Source organism: Camelus bactrianus, chromosome 7, assembly GCF_048773025.1.
Source record: "Camelus bactrianus isolate YW-2024 breed Bactrian camel chromosome 7, ASM4877302v1, whole genome shotgun sequence".
Taxonomy (NCBI): domain Eukaryota; kingdom Metazoa; phylum Chordata; class Mammalia; order Artiodactyla; family Camelidae; genus Camelus; species Camelus bactrianus.
The window spans coordinates 73975385-73996285 of NC_133545.1; the positions used below are offsets into that span (position 1 = coordinate 73975385).

At 33.2% G+C, this 20901-nt stretch overlaps 1 protein-coding gene across 2 annotated transcripts in view; it reads right to left on the bottom strand.

The window, feature by feature from the left end:
* The window catches only part of RSBN1L (round spermatid basic protein 1 like), a 57563-nt gene that overhangs the window by 30368 nt on the left and 6294 nt on the right, over positions 1-20901 (bottom strand). For both annotated transcript variants that reach the window (XM_074367599.1, XM_074367598.1), the window contains exon 2: positions 3038-3154. In XM_074367599.1, the coding sequence (XP_074223700.1) occupies positions 3038-3154 (117 nt within the window). The remainder of the gene's footprint in view (positions 1-3037; positions 3155-20901) is intronic.

Consider the following 20901-nt stretch of genomic DNA (forward strand, 5'->3'; position numbering starts at 1 on the left):
AGAACACAATTGTTTTCCAAGTAATTTAGACCCTCAAAAAGTATAAAAATGTACGGTTGATGGGAGACCTTCCCACCAAAGATCCACAGACATATGCAAACAGTGGATGCCAGACAGATATATACACATACAGAAGACACAAGCATGCACAGAAAGCCACAATCAGACAGAGACACAAGCAGACACACACAACCAGAAGAAACACTCACACAGAGAAAGGAAAAAACACATACACAAATACAAAAACAACATATGCTGTTAATGGCAAATTATTTTTTAAAATCTTTAAAAATCACAAATTCACTGGATTTAATTTCCACTATTAACCTCAGTATATTTTTAGTGTTAATAAAGGAAAAAATAAAGGTTTCCCAGAAATATTGGATCTGATTTCATATCTAATGTAAAACAAAGTAGTAATTAGCTTAGCTATTTTCAACCTTTGGTCTTTGTGGAACAATTCTGCTTTTTTCACACAGCAATATTTTCACTCTTTCTGTCATTAATTACCTCCTTGTGATCTTTAGTACACTACCAATAACCTTGAACATTGGCTTCTTTTAAACCCCTTTCCACCTGCTCACCACAAACTTCTTTCATATGCTATAATGATAACAGTTACTCTCAAAAATACTACATTTATAACATCTGTGTTCTTACAACTTATCAATAATTGACGTAAAAATGACTGGAACTTGTAAGTATTTCCAGAAAAATTAGTTGGTAGTCATTAGATATAAAAGGATGAGCTAAACAAGCTTATGCTTTAAAGTTATTTGTTCCTTCAAACTGTTTCTAATAAAGCAAATTTCTATTTTATCAATGAAAAATAGCTACAAGATTTGTGCAGTAAACACCTTCTAGCATGGATATAATCGTGTATATACCTCTAGTTATATACTTGACACAGTTTTTCATGAAAACCTGGAGGAACTGAGATTGTGTGAAGAGTTATTAGCACTATTTTAGATATTCAAGTGCCATTGTTAAACAAGCAATGACTGTGTGCCAGTTTCCAACATTAGCATTATCAGAAGGAGAAAATTATAAGGAGAGAATAAAACTTGAAAGCCATAAAGGAAACAGGGATAATAAATAATAGTATACTACTGCCCCTACCAAATTGATTCTCTCATTACGTTAGGACACCAATAACAAAGGATGCCTTTCCTTGATCATAGGCTCACTTGGGAAATGGCCACACAAGCAGAACAAATTGTTCTTGCTGGATAATATCGAGAGCTAGCATTTACTCAGTGCTTACAATAGGACAGGCACTATTTCCCAAATTAACCATGCTTTTATTCATTTAATTCTCCATACCCACTGAGGAGGGGAGATACAGTTTCGTTGTAATTTTTGAATTACAAAAGTTAATCTTTCATACATGTTTACAAGAAAGCTTCATATCCACTTACTAAATCTGTGGGCCAGACACTGTACTTGGCACTTGCCCCATACTTTACTCATTTAATCTTTACAACCCTGTAAGGCAGTAATTAAGTTATTATTTACCTCCATTTTGCAGTAAATACATTTTCCCATGGTGATCCCAGAGGTCATCAATTCATTTCCAAATCTATCTCTTTTTTCCCCTCTATAATCACTAGGTTTCAGTTTAGGTCAGCTCAGAATACTTCCTAAGTTTTTCATTTACTTCAAAGTCAAGGCTGTTATTGCATATTCCTAGAAAATCCTCATTTTTTAGCCTATTAAAATTTTTTCTTACATATGTAATCTCTAGATTCACATATTCCACATTAATGGTATGTTAGGAGTCTAACTCTCAACCAAGTGACAGGAATTTACATCCGTGTACATTCAAATAGATAAGAAAATGACCATCTGACTAAACCAATAAAAAACGACAACTTGAATAAACCAAAAGGGCAAAGTTAAGAAAACATTTCAAGCATGAAATCATTTGCTGCTGCACAGCACTAGTGTGGTTATATTCAATTCCTGCCTCAAAGGCTTACAATCTAATTAGGCAACACAGATAAAGCACACTGGCAAAAGAAATAGAACAAAACAACAAAGAGCATTAATCAGCCATCAACTTAAGATCTGACATGTTTCTTCAAGGTCAAAAGAATTTTATAGAAAATAAAGTTTCAATAAGCAGAAAATAAAGTTTAAATAAAGTGTCACCAAAGTACATCTGGAAGCATGACAAAAAATGAAATGAAAATATCTAATACTCTACCTTAAATAATATAAATTAACCAGTTATTTCATTACACAAGAAGTGCTATGGCCTTTTGTCTTACGTAGATATAAAAGCTTATTAATACATAAACTCAATATAAAACTAATCAAAGTCAATGTGTTCTGATACAAAAACTGTTAACTTGGGGCAGCTAAGGAATCTGCTAGCTGTCTAGCAACCAAATGACTACTTTCTTCACACCTTGCTATCTGAGTGAATTTGAAACTGTCCCTCCTTTTACCACAAATTCTCTATGGAAAAGTTCAGATTTATTGATAGAATTTGTGTTATTACCTAACTATCTACTCTATGTATAAACAACAACTAAAAATAGCTATAACAGCAGAGAAAACGCAGGAAACAAAAAGAGGATATTCTTAAGCATGCAAGAAACATACGGTAAAACAGTACACCTTATTTAGCTCAGAGTTAAACACTACCTCTAAATCCCAGACTATGATACAGTGATTATCATCAAATATTTTTAAGATCACTTCCTCCACCAGGCGCATCATGCTAAAAACTGCTTTAGCCTTTTATTTTAGAATATCTAAATATGGATAAAGTCTGGTAATGCAAAAACAGAATTATATACTGAATAATTACCTTTACTACTTTTTAATAAGTCACTAAATAAATATACTAAAGACACATTACTATACAGATTAGAAAATCCCACTATTATATTTACTTTTTGTATCCTGACCATAAATGTTTATTCTCAGCAAAATTCAGCACCAAATAACATTTCTTACTTTAATCACTAAGCCAGTAAGTATACTGAACAATATAATATAGTACAATTAAAATCACTAAATATAAACTTACTTTTCAGTAAAATCTTTACTTCTCCATTTTCTTTCTTGATCTCATTCACTACTTTATGCTTCTTTTTATCTCTCTCCTTATCTTTATCTCTCTCTTTAATTTTGTCCTTGATTTTATCTGAAAGACAAAATAAAGGAAATATTTTAAACTATTTTACAACTTCATTTTTGTTCATGAACTACAGTGCAACTACTAGAATTATAATACATCAAGAAAATCGGAATGAGAAACAAACTCTTTCTCTAAGGTTTTAGGAAGTATTTCTAAATTTCCTTTCATATTTGAACATAGAATACTTAATAAATACATCATAAGCTATCAAAATACATCATTACACATTTCATTCTAAAGATCATCCTTCACTTACTTCATGTCAACCACAATACTAGACTAATTTCAAATCACTTAAAATAATTGGCTAACTTCAATGGAGAGAGTAAACTACAGCACAAAACATATGAGTTTTGAAGTCAGGCATATCTGGATTGGTTAACGTAACACTGGAAAAATCACTGTTTCCTACTATGTAAAATGATGGTTGGTATCTTCCACATAGGTTACTATAAGGACTAAATGACTACCCACAGCTTTGTATACATAAGACGAGGTGATAGTTCCCTGACCCTTGCGCCTTTTAAAAAAGATGACTGCTCTAGTTCGCTGGTGATATTATGATACTAAAATAAAGGGTACAGGAAGTCTAAGAATCATTGATTTGCAGTATAAAAATTCAAACTCTGCATTTATAAAATTATTTGATGTCCTATTAATTGTTGTTTGCTCAATCAAGCTCTTATGCACCCAGCAAAATACAAGATGTAGAGGAGAATTTTAAAATACTGAGGTAGTCCTTGTCCTCAAAAAGCTTACTATTGATTACAAAGCTATGATGGAAGTAGACAAAAAGCTGCAAAATATCCTGTAATGAAACACCCAAGATTATGTAACACATAACACATATACATACTGCATAATTTCTTAAAATTCTTCCTTAATTTTCTTTATTTAAATAATACCTCAAATTCAGGTCTCAATCAGCAAATGATTAGATTACTGTCTAGATCAGCACTGTCAAATATACAGATGTATAATGCTTACCATATACGTAAATTTAAATTTTCTAGTAATCATATTAGAAACAAAAGGAAACAAGTAAAATTAATTTTAATAATATATTCTATTTAACCAATATTTAACCAATATACCTAAAACATAATTTCAACATGGAACCAATATTTTAAAAATTATTAGAGATATTTTACATTCTTTTTTACATAAAAAGATTTCAAAATTCAGTGTGTATTTTACATTTATGCCACATTTCAATTCAAGGTAGCTCAACTTTATTCAATAGCTACATGAGACTAGGGGCTACCATACTGAACAACTCTCTAAACTACTTGAATAGATAATTCTTAAAAAATTAAATCCATGTACTTAAAAGGCATTTTTAAAACTTAGTTATTAACTTAAAAATACAAATTCAAATAAAATATTTTCACCTATCAAACAGACAAAATACTTTTTTTAAAGTGATAATACTCTAGAGCAAATGAGAGCAAAACTGATGGACAAGCAAACCAAAATAGGGATTCACTGACTTAACTATGCATTGCTCAGTACAAGAAAAAGGTTAAGAATACAGAGGTGAGTAAGATAGATAAGGTCCTCATGTATAACTTACTTTAAAATTCTAGAATACATGAAGCTGTTCTTACATTTCAGATTATTCTCAAAGTTCTTTTTGATGTTTTAAAGTCCTTAAAATGGCATAGACTGTCATCCAGCCAGAAAATGTTAGTCCAAATAGCTGGAGCTTAGACACATAAGTTACTTTTCTCTAAGTAACCACACATTTTAAAATGATTTATATATCATTTAAAGCCACAACTGAAGAAAACAGTCATCTGAAATGTCTCCACATTTCTTTTCCCAATTATTCTTATTAATCTTATTAACCTAAAAGTGTTGTAGGACCCAATTTTATACTTTATTTATAAATACATTTATTTATAGATTATATACAGATTTTTTTAGAGCAGTTTAAGGTTCACAGCAAAATTAAACAGAAGGCACAGAGATTGCTCATATATACTACCTACCCCTCTACATATCACAATTTTTAAAAATTTTTAATTAATAGACACACATTCAGAAAACAGACTGAAAGCTAACAGTGCAAATTATTAAAAGCCATTATTTTAAAGTGGCAACGGGTTTCTAAGTTTCTGCAATAGGAGCATATTAGTTTTGTAATACAAGAAAAGGAGTTTTGGAATATGCTTTCAAGTATGATATCAAATAGTTCTAGTAAAAATAAGTTGAAGGTGTGAAGTTATTATATGAAAAACACCTATAGGAACAAAAACAATGGCAGAGCCAAGACAATAAGAGTAATTGACAACATAACTGCAGTTACCTCCTACCCTACACTCAAAACCTTCAAAGCAAAGGAAGTGAAAACACATCAGCCTATATATACGCAGTAGGAAAGCATTTTTGTGGCACTACTGCTGCCCCAACATACACACCTGTCTCAGTCTTTCAACTTACCTTCACCCTTTCTAGAATTTTTTGCTTCTTGTCGGAGAATATCCCTTTTTTAAAATCCAACTTTAAAAGCCTCCATTAAATTTTCTGTAATCATGTTACACATAATATAAAAATGTTGTGTTACATGTTTACATGTTACAGGTAAACATGTCATAGCTAGGAGAAAGTGGTGCGCCTACAAGCTCAAAAGATGTAGGTTCAAGTTTAAACTCTGCAACCTTGATAACAAACTTTCAGATCTCCAGTTTCAGCTGTAAAATGGAGTTTATGTAAAGGTTAAATAGGGAACACATACAAAAACATCTTATAAAGATATACTTTATGAATGTAGACTATTATTACCTATTTCTATCTATATAGAAAACTGAGCCGTAAGAAACATTTTGGGCCACAAGAATTCAGAACACCACTGTCTATAAAACATCAAGTCTGCTGCTAACATACTGTAATGCATTCATATTTACAAAAGCCACTTCTAGGTCCTTTTACAAAAAAAAACGACTCCCTGGCATCAAGTTTACTCTAATACGTTGTTCTTTTAACAATTCCCATTCCTAGTTTTTATTCCTTCTAGTGACCAAGAATTTGTATAGTTTTATACTTCATGGTTTACCCTAAGGCTTGGAAAGAATTTCTAGCTCACCTTTCCATCATAATTCTTAGAATAAAGCAAAGAATTATTCCACCATAAGAACAAGAAATTAATGTTTTTCTGTTTTGAAAAGTCCAACTTAACATAAGGATAAATTTTATTTTAAAATATAAAGGGGGATAAGGGACAGAGGGAACACAGATACAAACAGACCCATGGTACAGTCTGAATCTAAAGAGGCAAAAGAAATTTAAGAAGGGAGGAAAGCAGAAGGAGTAAGTCATCAACTTTTAACATACTATAAATTATGTATGTGGAAAAACACACATGGGCCAAAAATACACCTTATATGTATAAGTTATGATATAGAAAAGAGGGGGATGGTATGGCTCAAGCGGTATAGCGCATGCTTAGCATGCACAAGGCCCTGGGTTTAATCCCCAGTACCCCATCTAAAAATAAATAAATAAACCTAATTACCCCTTTGCAAAAAAAAAAAAAAAGGTATAGAAAACAAAGTTGATTAAAATAATTTCTAACACAATATAATTGGGATTTTCAAACATATGGTCAATTTATGATTTAGCAGTATATGTCACATACGCATCAATGTAACAAGTATTGCATTCACCCAATACATTTCTATTAAGCACTTACGTGCAAAAGATAAAAATGAACAATAGTGCTGCACTAAAAAAATCTTACAACTGACAAGGTATCAATTGATTCTTATAAGTACTACTTTGGAAATCAGTTCTTAAATAACATACTCATTGTTTTTCATCTGATTTTAATAAAACTCCCTAGTCTCCATGAGTATTAATGTTATTATAATAATGTAGGGATGAAAATAAACACACACATATAAACATTAAAAAGATTTTTATTTAAAAAATACACTACATATTCTTTTCTCTGTGTGTGTAGATAAATGCACAGAAAAAGCTCTGGAAGGACAGACACAAACACCTAAATAGGTTTTTCTCCTTCCTGGGGAAGGAACAAGGGGAGCTCTTGGTTCTCATCTCATGTACTTCTAAATCATTTTAAATTTCTGCAATAGAAAAGGATTTCTACTTACGTATTGCTTTTATAAGTTAGTTGTTAGCGTAAATCTCCTCCCTGAAAGAATTGATAATTATTTTCAAACATTAAGAAAGAATTAGGATCACTTAAGGAATATTAGGAAGAAAGCATTAAGACAAAAAACACTCCAAAATAAAACACTGAAGTAAATACTATAAACTAATAAACACACAGATAATCTTAGTGTTTCCAAAGTCCTCCCTTCATTAAAACTATTCAAATCCATTTCTATCACATTTTACACACACTACCTCAAGATTGTGCTGCAATAAAAAAAAAGAAAAGAAAAGAAATAAAAACAAAAATATATTCGGGGGGAGGGTACAGTTCAGTGGTAGAGTGCATGCTTAGCATGCACGAGGTCCTGGGTTCTATCTCCAGGGCTTCCATCAAAAAAAATAAATAAACCTAATTACCCCCACCAAATAAATAAACAAACAAACAAACAAAAGAAAAGGAGAAAACATAACAAAATTATATATGTATTCTGAATATGTATACATACATACATAATTTGTTAGATTTAATAGCTTTCGAGAAAAAGATAGAAATCCCATATAATACTGGCTTCTTAAACCACAGACTCTGGTATAAAGAAGGATCTCCATACAGGGTCATTAGTTTTTTGTTTTTTGTTTGTTTGTTTGTTTGTTTGTTTTTAATACAGGTGTCATAAATACCACACTGGCGGTTCTTAAGAAATGTTGGTAGAATCTCAAGCTAAACCTTTCAGCCACAATACATTCTTGTAGCACAAACTTCAAATAGGCTTCATGTAATCACAGTTCCACCTGCTTTGTATGTGTGCCATAATTTGCACTGCAATAAATGTAATCCATGAAACCCACTTGTCTGAGCAACAACACTGATCTCCCCTATTACCCTTCCCCAACCAGGAATAAGTATAGCTGGAAATAGATTTGAGAACAAGCAGGAAGCAGGAGAAAAAGAAATGATACAGAATTTAAGTGGGGAGGCAGCAAGGAAAGTAAATTACAAAAATGACTAAGAACATAAACAGCAAAAGATGAAGGATACAGTAAAATGAGAAAGGACTGCACATACGGTGAATGGGGAAAGAAGACACTTGGCACACCTCTTTCCCAACAAAGCTAATCAAGACCACTGAATCCAACGTCTTCTCAGCCCTTTTTTCTCCATCCTTACTGCAACAGAAATTGTTGACCTTCTCCTCAAAATTTCTCCCTGAGTTTCAGTGAAATGGGCACTATCATATACTCAGTAACTCACAATCTATCATCCAAAACCTGCCCATTCCTCTAGGATCTGTCCTACGCATGCTTCTCTCCTTTCTCTATATTTCATCAAAAAATGAAATCCTACAATTTAAACTATAACCTTCCCCACACTAATCTCATAACCAAACCCATCTACCAAGCTCCAGGCCTTCATCTCCATAAGAAATATTTAACAAAATATTATTCTCTTCTCATATAAATAAGGTTCAAGCTCTCCCTTTAATTCTTTTTATGTTTATGGCACAATATCCTCCAACATCGAAATTCAAAAAATTCTCAAAAGACTTTATAATACTTACTTCTTCCATTACCCCCTAACATTAAGTCACCTGATCAGTTCAGTCTATTTCTCCATTAAAATATGTCTATCTTCCTTTCCCTTCCCATAGCTACCACCATCATTAACTCATTACCTTCTGAAAGTGATCTTCCTACCTAGAGTTTCTTTCCTTTACACCAATCCACTAAGCATACAGTGACCAAAAAATATTCCTTAAAAGTAGTTTATCATGTCACTCTTCACCCCACCAAAAAAAAGAAAGAAAATTCCCATAGTATGCCATTCAAGAATCTTCAGAGTCAAGACTCACCTTATCTTTTAATAATTTCTTCTACCACTCAACCACATGTGTATATACACAGGACTCTAGATTGTTTGATTCACTATTACTCAAATGCCTTACTCCAATATTTCTGCTAATATCATTTAGCCAGAATGCCTTTGCCCATCCCAACTCAGCCTACCAAAATCCTACACACCCTGCAAGATCTAGCTGAAATTCAGCTTCTTTCATTAAGCACTCCTAGATCCCTACGACTAGAAATGATCATGCCTCTCTCTTTTAGGATTTGAATTGATTGTAGAGAGCTGCTCCATCTGCTCCACTGGAGTATAAACTTTTTGTAGTTATCATATCTTACTCATCTTTGCTAACTTCTACAGAACCCAGAATAGTGTTTTGCACATAAATGATATTCAGTATGAATGAAGTCTCCACAGTGCAAAAGAAGAAAATGGCTAAAGTAAATAGAAACAAATCACTAGTGATAAGCATCTAAAGGGTCAGTAGTCACAGAGGAAAAAAAAGGCAATATGCAGAAAAAGTAAGAAACAAAGTGAGTAACAATACAAGTTTGCTTACACTGCAGCTAATTATCTATCCAATTAAATTTTAAACACTCTAAAAGCAAGAAATATAAACAGCTTTTCTCTTTGCATTCCCTCCACAGGCCAAGTGTATAGCAGACAGTAAATGCTTTTGAATCCACAAAAGAAAGAAGTAGAGGACAGAGTAAAGAAATCATGATGTAATATAAGTAAATAAATTCTTTTATACGACTCTAGAAATAAACAGAATATAGGGGATATACAACAAGAGAAGAATAAGACAGTGCCAGAGTGGGGCAGTTGTCAGAAAAGTTTCCAGAGAATTCATTTTTCATAGGAACAACTTAGAGGTCTCACCTACTCTCTACTCTTCTCATTTTACAGAGGAAAAAGTTGGGGCCGAGAGCATTTAAATGATTTTTTCAAAAAAATAAAAAATAAAAAATTAAAAATTAAAAAAAAAAAAAAAGATTTCCCCAGGAATAGACATTAAGTGGCAGGACTAGAACAACTCGTAACCAGGCCCTCTAGTTTCTAGTTAAAAGCTCTTATACCACATATTAGGAAAGAAAACCAATAAATATAAAGAGAATTATTTGAACCACAAATGTTTTATGGTAATCAAAATAAGAGATAGTTCCTAACTTATAACCTGCACATATGTAGATATAATTATATGATAGGGGAAGAAATAATGTGTAAACAAGCAACAGAAAGTTGGAAGGAAAGGAAGGAAAAAACCCTTCCTTCTTAATTAAGGGATGGCTGAGATTTGACAGGCATGAGGCAAATGGTAGTTAGAACAGTTGACTCCTCTTCCTTCAGAGTTGTTTACACGTCCATATTGACGGAACCGCTGAAAGGGGGAACTGCCCTTCAGGACGTAACTGTAAAAACTGATACATGTTAAGAACCCTGACATTTGAAAGACTTGTGCAGAATGAGCCAACTGAGAACACAAGTACTTGTGAACCGCTGAACAAGGGAGAGCTGTTGGGCTTCTGCTGCTTGAACTTGTATCATCAGGGGCTACACTAACCAATCTCTGAAGACCCCTTTTTTTCTAGTATTCCTTGACTTCATGTTTCTGTTTTTTTTAAGAAAGGGGAAATATTTAGTATAATGACTCATACAGTAACAATATCCTATGTTTTATACAGTAATGCAAAAAATGTTTCTACCTTAAGATATTAAGAGGAAGTTCAAACTATACAATTCTTACCTCTGTTACTATTCAAGAATAAGCAGGTTGCTTTGGCTAACCTATTAGAGAAACTCAGAAACTTTAAATATATTGTAATACAGTAATCTCCCCTTATCCTTGGGGGATGTGTTCCAAAACCCCTACCAGATGCCTGTAATCACAAATAGTACTGAACCTTATATACACTATGTTCTTCCCATACATACATACATACATACCTATGATAAAGTTTAATTTATAAATTAGGCAATGCAAGAGAATATTCAAATTGCCAGCATCACTACTCTTATGCTCTGGAGCCATTAATAAGTAAAACAAGGGTGACTTGAACACAAGCACTGTGATACTGCAACAGTAGCCCTGATAACTGAGATGGCTGCTAAGTGACTAATGGGTGGGTAGCTCATGCAGTGTGTGGATACGCTGGACAAAGGCATGATTCATTACCTGGGAGGGATGAAGCAGAATAGTGCAAGATTTCATCATGCTACTTAGAACAACACACAATTTAAAACTTACAAATTGTTTATTTCTGAAATTTTCCATTTAATATTTTCAAGTGGTGGTTGACTAAAAGTAACTGAAACCACAGAAAATGGAACTTTGGATGGGGTGATCTTCTGTACAGTGGAAATAGCTCAGGCTTTGTAGTTGGACATATTTAGGTTCAAATTTCAGCTCTACCATCAACTGACCAACTGACACAACTTTGTTGAGCCTCAGCATTCTCATCTGTCAATGATAACAGCACATAATATTAGGGGTTTTTTTTCCCCCAAGAATTAAAGGCAGTGGGGGAGGGTATAGCTCAAGTGGTAGAGTGCATGCTAGCAAGCATGAGGTCCTGGGTTCAATTCCCAGTACCTCCTCTAAGAATAAATAAATAAGTAAACCTAATTACCCCCTTCAACCAAAAAGAAAAAAAAAGGATTAAAAAAAAAGAATTAAAGGCAACATGTACATTATTTCCAATACTATGCCCAGTATATTTAAGGCACTTGATAAATGTAGCTATTATCATTAAATACAAATAGTAGAATTTTATTAAGAAAGCATCTAGTAACAAGCATATTTTGACAAAACAGTATAGCAGCAGTAGTCCCCAAAACACCAAAAGAAGAGTAATAGAAAAACAAAAATAAATACATATGTACCTACATGAAAGCCAAGCCAGACATGACATGGAAAAGTGGTTTGGGTTCCCTCTCCTGCCACAACGAAAAATTTCAGGTCAGGTTTTCTTCACTTGACTTACCAGGAAAAATGTGCCTTTAAAGCAGAAGTACAATTACTTCTTCTTTTTTCAGTATTTTGTAAAACCAAGATATGAAGTAGTGAGACATTATACTTGGTATCTAGGTTATAGAATTAAATCCCTGTAGTGAATAAATGTTATACTATAGCTATTATATAAAATATGACACAAAAAACCTGGGACATTCTAGACCTCTTAAGTCAACATTATACAGTTATATTATTTAATTAAAATTATACTCTAAAATGCAACAGTAAATCATATAGTTCTTCCTGATCAATGTAACAACACATGTGGGAGCAAATGCTCTTGTAATATACTCCTAATTATATTTTTTCATACAACCAATTAAGGTTCTAAATTTTTAAAAGTTACATATTTAGCTAAAATCACTAAATAGCTCTCTTATAGGTGCTTTATCTATTACAGTTTAATGTAGAAAATGCCCTAAATAAAATTTTACAAAACAAATATATCAAGTACTAATTATTAGGGCCTAATAAGTGTACAGGGAGGAACTGTTTCAGACTTCCAAAGCTAGGTTAGAAGAAGCCTTGCTGCTTCTACCCAGGTCTCTTGGAGTCCTGGGCTGCTATGTAAGAAATTCTACTATCCTGATGAGAAGGAGATCACGCGAAAAGGCCTTGAGACAACAAGACAGAGAGGGGTCCAGCTTGTCATCCCTGACAAGGAAACAACAAGCATGTGAGTAAAGTCATCTTGGACTCACCAGATAAGACTAGCTACCAAAGGAACACCACTGAGCAACCCTGGTTAGCTCCATGTGAAGAAGACTCGCCTAGCCAATTCTGCTAAATTCCTGACCTACAAAATCATCAATAAAGAAGTTGGGGTAAGTTATATATGTATAAGACATCCGCTGACTTCAGAGAAATGTTAAAACAGAATCTGTCTCATAAAACACAACGATACTTTAAAATCTCAGATGAAGGGAATAGAATAAAGATGCTTACAATAAATAATGTCAAAGCTATAAAGAGAATCAACATCTTGAAATTATTTCCTGCCTTAGAATCTGTGATACCACATAGCTCAGTTCTCCTATGTAGTTCCCATAAATGTTACACCTCATATAATGCTCTCTCTGCCTACAACTTCTTAATCTCTTTATTGAAATTCTACCATACTATCCTCCAAAGTTTCTTTCAAATATCCCCTCCTCCCTCCTGCATCTCTTCTCCCTTTCTTAGTATCTACCTGTCCCCAATCCCACCAGTACCACCACTACTTTCCATTTGTCTTGTGGTATTTAACTTACTTCACTAAATATTATAATTACTTTTTGTAGTACCCAGCTAGACTGTTTAAGCTACTTGAAGGCAAGGACTACATATTATTGGTTACTTCTGTCACAACCTATCACAGCGTCTAGGTACTAAAAGTGTTAAGTTGAACAGTTACGCTCTGCTAATGGAGATCTCAGATTTTAAAGACAAACACAATGCTTGAAGCACAACAAAAAAATCACTTCCTGAACATTACAAAGTATCTTACTGTAATTCAATCTGTTTCTGATTATAAATAATTGATAACCTTTCACTGTTATAAAATTATATACCCAATTATCAGGTACATGTAGAAAAAAAAAAAGCTTCCTTAGTTACCAGTAATAATCTGGAAAAAAACTCCAAAATAAAACAAATACAAGAAAACTCATAATCTGTATTAAATATCAATAAATTTTATGGAGATGTGAAAGAACAGGTAAAAATATACACATACAACTTTTAAATATAAAAATAATTCTGTAACAATTACAATTTGCCCCTAATTTAGTCAATATATTTAATTAAAATTAAAATCCCCAAGGGATTGGGGGAAGGAGTGTACTTTACAAAATAATTCTCAAGTTAATCAAAAAAGAAAAATAAGAGTAAGGGAATCTTGATCCAAGCCTCACATACAAAAATTTTCAAAATGCATCACAGGCCTAAATGGAAAACCTAAAACTATAAAGTATCTAAAATAAAACATAAGAGAAAACCTGTATAATTTTGGGTTAGGCAAAGCTCCCTTAGTTAAGATATCAAAAGCATGAACCATAAAAGAAATAAATTAAAAAATAAACCTCATCAAAATTAAAATTTTCTACTGCGAAAAAGTGTCAAGGACGATATTTAGAAAATGAAGCGCCACAGAACTGGAGAATACATTTGCAAAAATGTATATCTCATAAGGAATCTGTTCACAGAATACGTAGAGAACTTCCACAACTTATTAAGAAAACACACAATAATACACAATTCAGACACTGCACAAAAGAGGTAGGAATGAAAAACAAGCACATGAAAAGATGTTCAACATCACCAGTCATTACGGAATTGCAAATTAAAACAACAGTGAAATACTACTATATATCCAATATGGCTAAAATTTGGTAAACTGACAATATTAAAGGGCTAGTGGGAATCAAAAATGGCAAAGCCACGTTAGAAGTTTTTGACAGTTTCTTATGAAGTTGAACATCCAGCAGTTCTACTTCTAGGTATTTACTGAAGAGAAATGAAAACATATATCCATCCCAAGATTTGTATGTGAATGTTTGCAGCAGGTGTATTTGCAATTATCAGAAACTAGAAACAGTCCAATTGTCTATCAACTGGCAAATGCAAAAACAGGTTGTGGTATCTCCATGCAATAAACTACTACTCAGAAATAAAAAGAAATGAACTGATTAATGTAACATCTCAAAAGCAACATGCTTAGTGAAAGAAGGCAAATACTAAAAAGTCAGATATTTCAACTTATATGACATTTTGGAAAAGGCAAAACTATTGGGACATAAAACAAATCACCCCCAGACTGGAGGTACTGGGAGAGCACTAAGTGGCAAGAGGGACCTTTTTGATTTTAGTAGTAAGCTGGCATTCTACATCTGTGTGGAAAGGAAAAACTATTCAATAAGTGGTATTAAAAACTAATTTTGGAACAAAATTAATTATGATTCCTACCTAATTTTATTTCTCAATAAATTCCATACACAGCAAGGATTTCCAATTACAATACCATTACAGATTTTGTAGGGGTAACGGTATAGCTCAAGTGGAAAAGCACATGCTTAGCATGCACTACGTCCTGGGTTCAATACTCAGTACCTACTCTAAACATAAATAAATAAGCCTAATTATCTCCCCCCAACAAAAAACCCTCAGATTTTGTAAACAAGATCAGATTAAAAACATAAAACACCCTTTTTGTACAATGTAGTAATAAATTTAATTTTTTGAGGTTAGAATATATAAAATAGCAATTCTGATAATTCAAGATCAGTCGAACATAATTCAATTAGTGTTATCAACACAGTTCATTTTCTGTCTAGTTCTCATGCCATTAATATTTGCCTCTTGGGCTCACTTGACAACTTACCCATTGTCCATGAGCTGCTGTTAGTCAATTTCTTATCCCATTATCATCTTTCTGCCATTTTCACATTTGAAATATCTGCCAAAATTATCCTGAACAACAATCATCTTCTTAGAGGGCACAAAGGGCTGAAATGTAGTACAACTCATTCATTTCCCAAATAGTTATCAAGTTCCCAGAGGTTGAGGGCCTGACCTGAAACAAGATCACTCCAGAGAGCTTACGGTCTAGTGAAGACGACAACTGAACATGTGATTAAAGTGAAGAAAGTCAGGACAGAAGTGCAAAATGATGTGGGAAGAGACAGCAAGGGGACCTAACCTAGTCCAGAGAGTAGCAAATACGTCCCTTTCAAGTTGAGTCCTAAAAGATGAGTAAGCTCAGGGTAGGAGAAGTGTGGACCTAGGGATGGAGGAAAAAGTCCGATGGAGAAAGTTCTAGGCAGCAAGGAGCACTGAGGAGAAGCTGAAGAGTTAAACAAGGATATGATCATTCAGAACCCTAGAGGACATTTTAAGGAATTTGAACACCATCTCATAAACAGAAAAATGACATGATGAAATATGCATTTAGCTCTCTATCACTTAGGCTATAGAATGAAGAATGAATTGAAAGATCATAGATCTGAAGTAGAGAGCCCAATAAGGAAGCAGTTATACAATAATTTAGGCTAGAGATAATTAGCCTTCAACTAAGACTAACAGAAAGGAAGGAGTAAAAGTAGCCCAATGTGAAAGATAAAGGCGAGAAGTGAAAAGACCTGGCTACAGGTTTGATAGACATAAGGTGTAGAATCCAATTTTCAAGCTTGAGCACTGGGACAAGGAACATACATACACAGCAAGACAAATGTGAGTAAGGAAGACTGCATTTTCAACATATCATTCTTACAGTTCTACAGAACATCTACTAGTGGATAAATGAAGGAGGCATTTGAATATATGGATCTAAAACTCTGGGTTAAGCTAAAATCTGAAGAATGCTAACGAACAAACACTAGATAACTAACATGGTGATTGGCAAAGCCAGAGAGAAGATTACTGTAAAAGGGTCCAAAACTAAGCCAAATGCTGCTGTAGCAGCGATAAGGAAAATGGCAGGGGAAGCCAAAACGGGAAGGACAAATGGAATGTAAATTGTTAAACTGTTAATCAGAGTAAAGGGTGAAGGATCATGACTAATTCTTGGGGGTTTTTGAGACCTTTTAAAGGCTGTAAACAGCTGGTTACCTAAGAACTAAAGATCTGAGATTATTTGCTCCTCATGGAAAAACAAAACAAAACAAAAAACCAGCACTGTATGCCACTGTAAGGAGACTTTTAAAAGGATCTCCTCCACACAGACATACTAAAGCACACGTTAACTGACGAGAATCTCCTACACATACAACAACATTTTTAAACCTTGCCCATAAATTCACTACTAATTTGAGTTGCATCTGACAATAGAATTCTAATAAAGTACCTGCCCGCATTTCAAACTCACATCCATCTTTTTTAACCAATTATTCTACAGGCCTATCCACATATTTTCAGTAATATGCTTATTCTATCCATCTGACACCATAAGATAACATATAAATCCTCCTTTCTTGCTGTATATGTTTGAAAACCATGATGCCATATCATATATTCCCAAAATATTTTCCTTTTCATATACAGGAGTACCAATCGTTTTATCACTAAAATCAGTTTATTTTACTACTACAGTAGTCTCCAATATCTCTCTAATTTTTCTCAGCCAATCTATCCTATTCAATGCTACCAAGTTAATATTCCTAAAATACCAATGTGAATATATTATCACCCTACTAAAAAACTGCTGTACTGTTGCCCATATAATGAAGTCTGAACTCCTTACCCTAACAAATAGAAGGCAGATTATGGCAGACTTTCAACTGCCGTGCAAGTCCTATCTTCGAACTTCGTGCGAAATCAATCCCAGTCACATGGTTCTACTCACAGACCACTGAACATGCCAGCATACTTCTGTCTTTACTATCTTGCTCACACCATCCTTCCTGCCTAACAAGCCTGTCTCCACCATCTCTATTTACATAAATCCTAATTTTCCATCAAAGCCTAGTTTCATTTATTTGGCAAACTACTTCACAGTGCAAGGTACAATTCTGGATGAAAGAAATTTAAAGATATTAACACAGTCTGCACAGTAGTGCGAACTAGAGCTCTGAAGTCACACTGTCTAAAGATCTGAAAACTTGATTTACTACTTATTCTATATTCTTCAGCAAGTTACTTATTCCGAGCTTCCATAAAGCACTCACAAAAGGCTAATATCTAACTAAACTTTGAAGAAGCTATGAAAATTAAAGAAAAATCCGTATCACGTTCTGAGTATAGTTCTGCAAATGTTAACCCTTGATGTTATTGTTATTATTGTTGTTTTCTGCCCTCAAGCTAAGTATTCTTGCATCAGCTTGTGGCCCATCTCAAAAATGCCTGACAGAATTTACTGATTCTGACATTTTTGTTATCCTCAAAGGAGAAAACTGAAAAATGGTGAAGAGTTATTCCCTTAAGATACAAAGTTCATCAGTGATTTAGCCAGAAAATCCAGGACACCTGCTTTCCAGAATACTGCTCCACATGTCAAACCAGTGAAAGTTGCTCTGAATTAAGTAATATCTAAAGAAAATGTATATATTCTTTCTATAAAAAAAAGCTAACATAAGTAGCTACTTAAATTTGCAATGCAAAGAAGACAGATAAAATTAATTTAATAAAAAAATATTATTTTCTTCAAATCAGAGTGCAAAGCAAAGATCATAAAATGACTAAAATGCCTGCTCCGAAGGAACTGATAAAAGTCTAATTAAACGGTAATCCATACAGCTATACAGTTAATTTATATTAGCCAACAGAGGACATTATGGAATAGAGATTATAATTTTGAAACATATATAGTATTTAACACACTACATGACTGTATAGTTACTATGTTAAAAAAAATTTGACAGGGGCCTTGTATTTTTGGTTCATGTTACCAGTTATTGTAATAGATCACCAATTACAGTATCAAGACTACTATAATCAATCTTTAACTAGAAGCATTCTGTTAAGTAGCTTTCCAAAATTCAAACTATTGTGAAGTAAGAATTCAAGAAAAGTGTTTACCATAAGATTTTAGTCATACCAATGAATTTATAGTATTTACTTTGGTACCCAACATCAAAAAAGAGTACTAAATTTTAATCTAGATATAAGAGTAGCAATTTATTTTGAATTCCTCACCCACAAAACTAATCCATTTTTTATTTAGACATGGTTTGGCATCATTCTTTTAACCCCAATGAAATGGGTTACTCAAGCAGGGATCAATAATTAATACTAAAGTCATCAGGTAAAAGATAGTTGGGAAATTAGGTATTCACAAAATATTACCCTACAAATTATGAACTAAAGGCAAAAAGAAGATGAACTATTACAATGGTGACAATAGTCACCTCAGCCAGTGATCAAATGTAGTATGATTACTAATGACACACTCTGAATATTATATGCCTCCTGATGGGATGTAACATGAAGTACACCTATGAAATATTCTTACTGAAACTATTTAATCTGAATTTAATCAAGCCTTTACACATAACTTTCAGTTTATAAGAAATACAGAGGATCAAACAAAATACAACCACAATAAAACAACTGCTTAAAAATCATGAATATAGAAAAATCTGTAAGATACAGGTATTTTAAACTGTTATCTTTAAAATGTCAGTGTCCTATTAAACAGGAAAAAGTAAGCAGGACACTTCTAGATTAAACAAAACTAAACAAATATAATGAGTTTCAGTACAGTGGGGGAATTGGGGGGAACTGGAAGAACGTGTATATATACTGGCTATATAATTAGTTTCTTTATTGTTCTATTATTATGGTTACATAATTAGGAATATGAAGGCTGAAATAGTTAAGAACAAGTGTCAGGATGCCTACAATTTTCTTTCAAATGATTCAGTACATATATATAATAAAATATTAACAGTTGTTGAACCTGGAAGGAAAATCTATGCAGGACCACTGTATTATTCTTTCAACTTTTCTTTATCTTTAAAATTTTTTATAATAAAAAGTTAGGAAAAAAGAAATAAATTGAAAAAATTTTAAGTGCATCTTTACTATCTTCTTCCTGTTTATCACAGTCTAAAGGGAAAAAATTAAGTTAACTGTAGCACTGTGTAGTTAGTCTCAGACCCTGGCAGAGATGGGATTGATCCAAATTCTTTACACATTAGCTATGCAACTCTGAGCAAGCTAGAAAAAACTCGGAGTTTAATCTAAAAATATTAAGATAACACCATGGCACATGGGAAGCACTCAAAAAAACGCCTTTTCTTTATTCCACCAAACCCCAAAATTTTATTTCCTATGCTGATGTGGCTGAATGCACACTGATTTTGCAAGTATCTGCTTCAATCAGCTGTTATAGGGGCTTGTCTGCTTACTTAGATCTTTTATTTTTTTGATACTACAGAGTTAACCTAACCCTTGGACACTGCTGCTGAGAATGTAAAATGATACAACCACTACAGAAAATAGTTACAGAAAAAGTATGGCAGCTCCTCAAAAAAATTAAAAATAAAATTACCATATGATCCAGCAATTTTACTTCTGAGTACATACCCAAAAGAACCGAAAGAAGGGACTTAAATGGATATGTACACCCATGTTCACAGCAGTATTATTCACAATAACCAAAAGGTAGAAGAACCCAAGTGTCCATCAAGGGATGAATGGATAAACAAAGTGTAGTATACATATATAATGGATTATCCAGTCTTAAAAAAGAAATTCTGACACATGCTGCAATATGGATGAACTTTGAAGACATCATGCTAAATGAAATAAGCCTGTCACAAAAGGATAAATACTTCATGATTCTACTCTTATGAGGTACTCAGGGTAGTCAGATTCATAGACAGAAAGTAGAATGGTGGTTGGCTGGGGCTGGGGAGGGAAGTGGGGGAGGAAAAGGGGAGTTACTCTGTAATGGGTATAGAGTTTCAGTTTGAAAAGATGACAAAAGTTCTGAAGATGGATGGTGGTGACAGTTGCACAACAAAGTGAATTCTCTTTAATGCTAATAAACTATATACTTTAAAAATGGCTAAAATGGCAAATTTTATGTTATGTGTATCTTGTTATAATTTTTAAATGATTTTTTAAAAAGAGTTAACCTAAAAAATATACAAGCACACCTATTCCAGGCGATATGCCAAGCTGCTCATGATAGTTTGGGAGTGGAAGAGAATTTCACTCTTTAAAGTTTAACAATATACATATGTGTTGCTGAAATTTGATAAGCATTGTTTTATAATGAAAAAAACTCAATCTCAGTTATCTGAGGGTGAAATGATATATGTTAAGAATATGCTTTAAAATACTAGAGCAAAAACCAAAAAT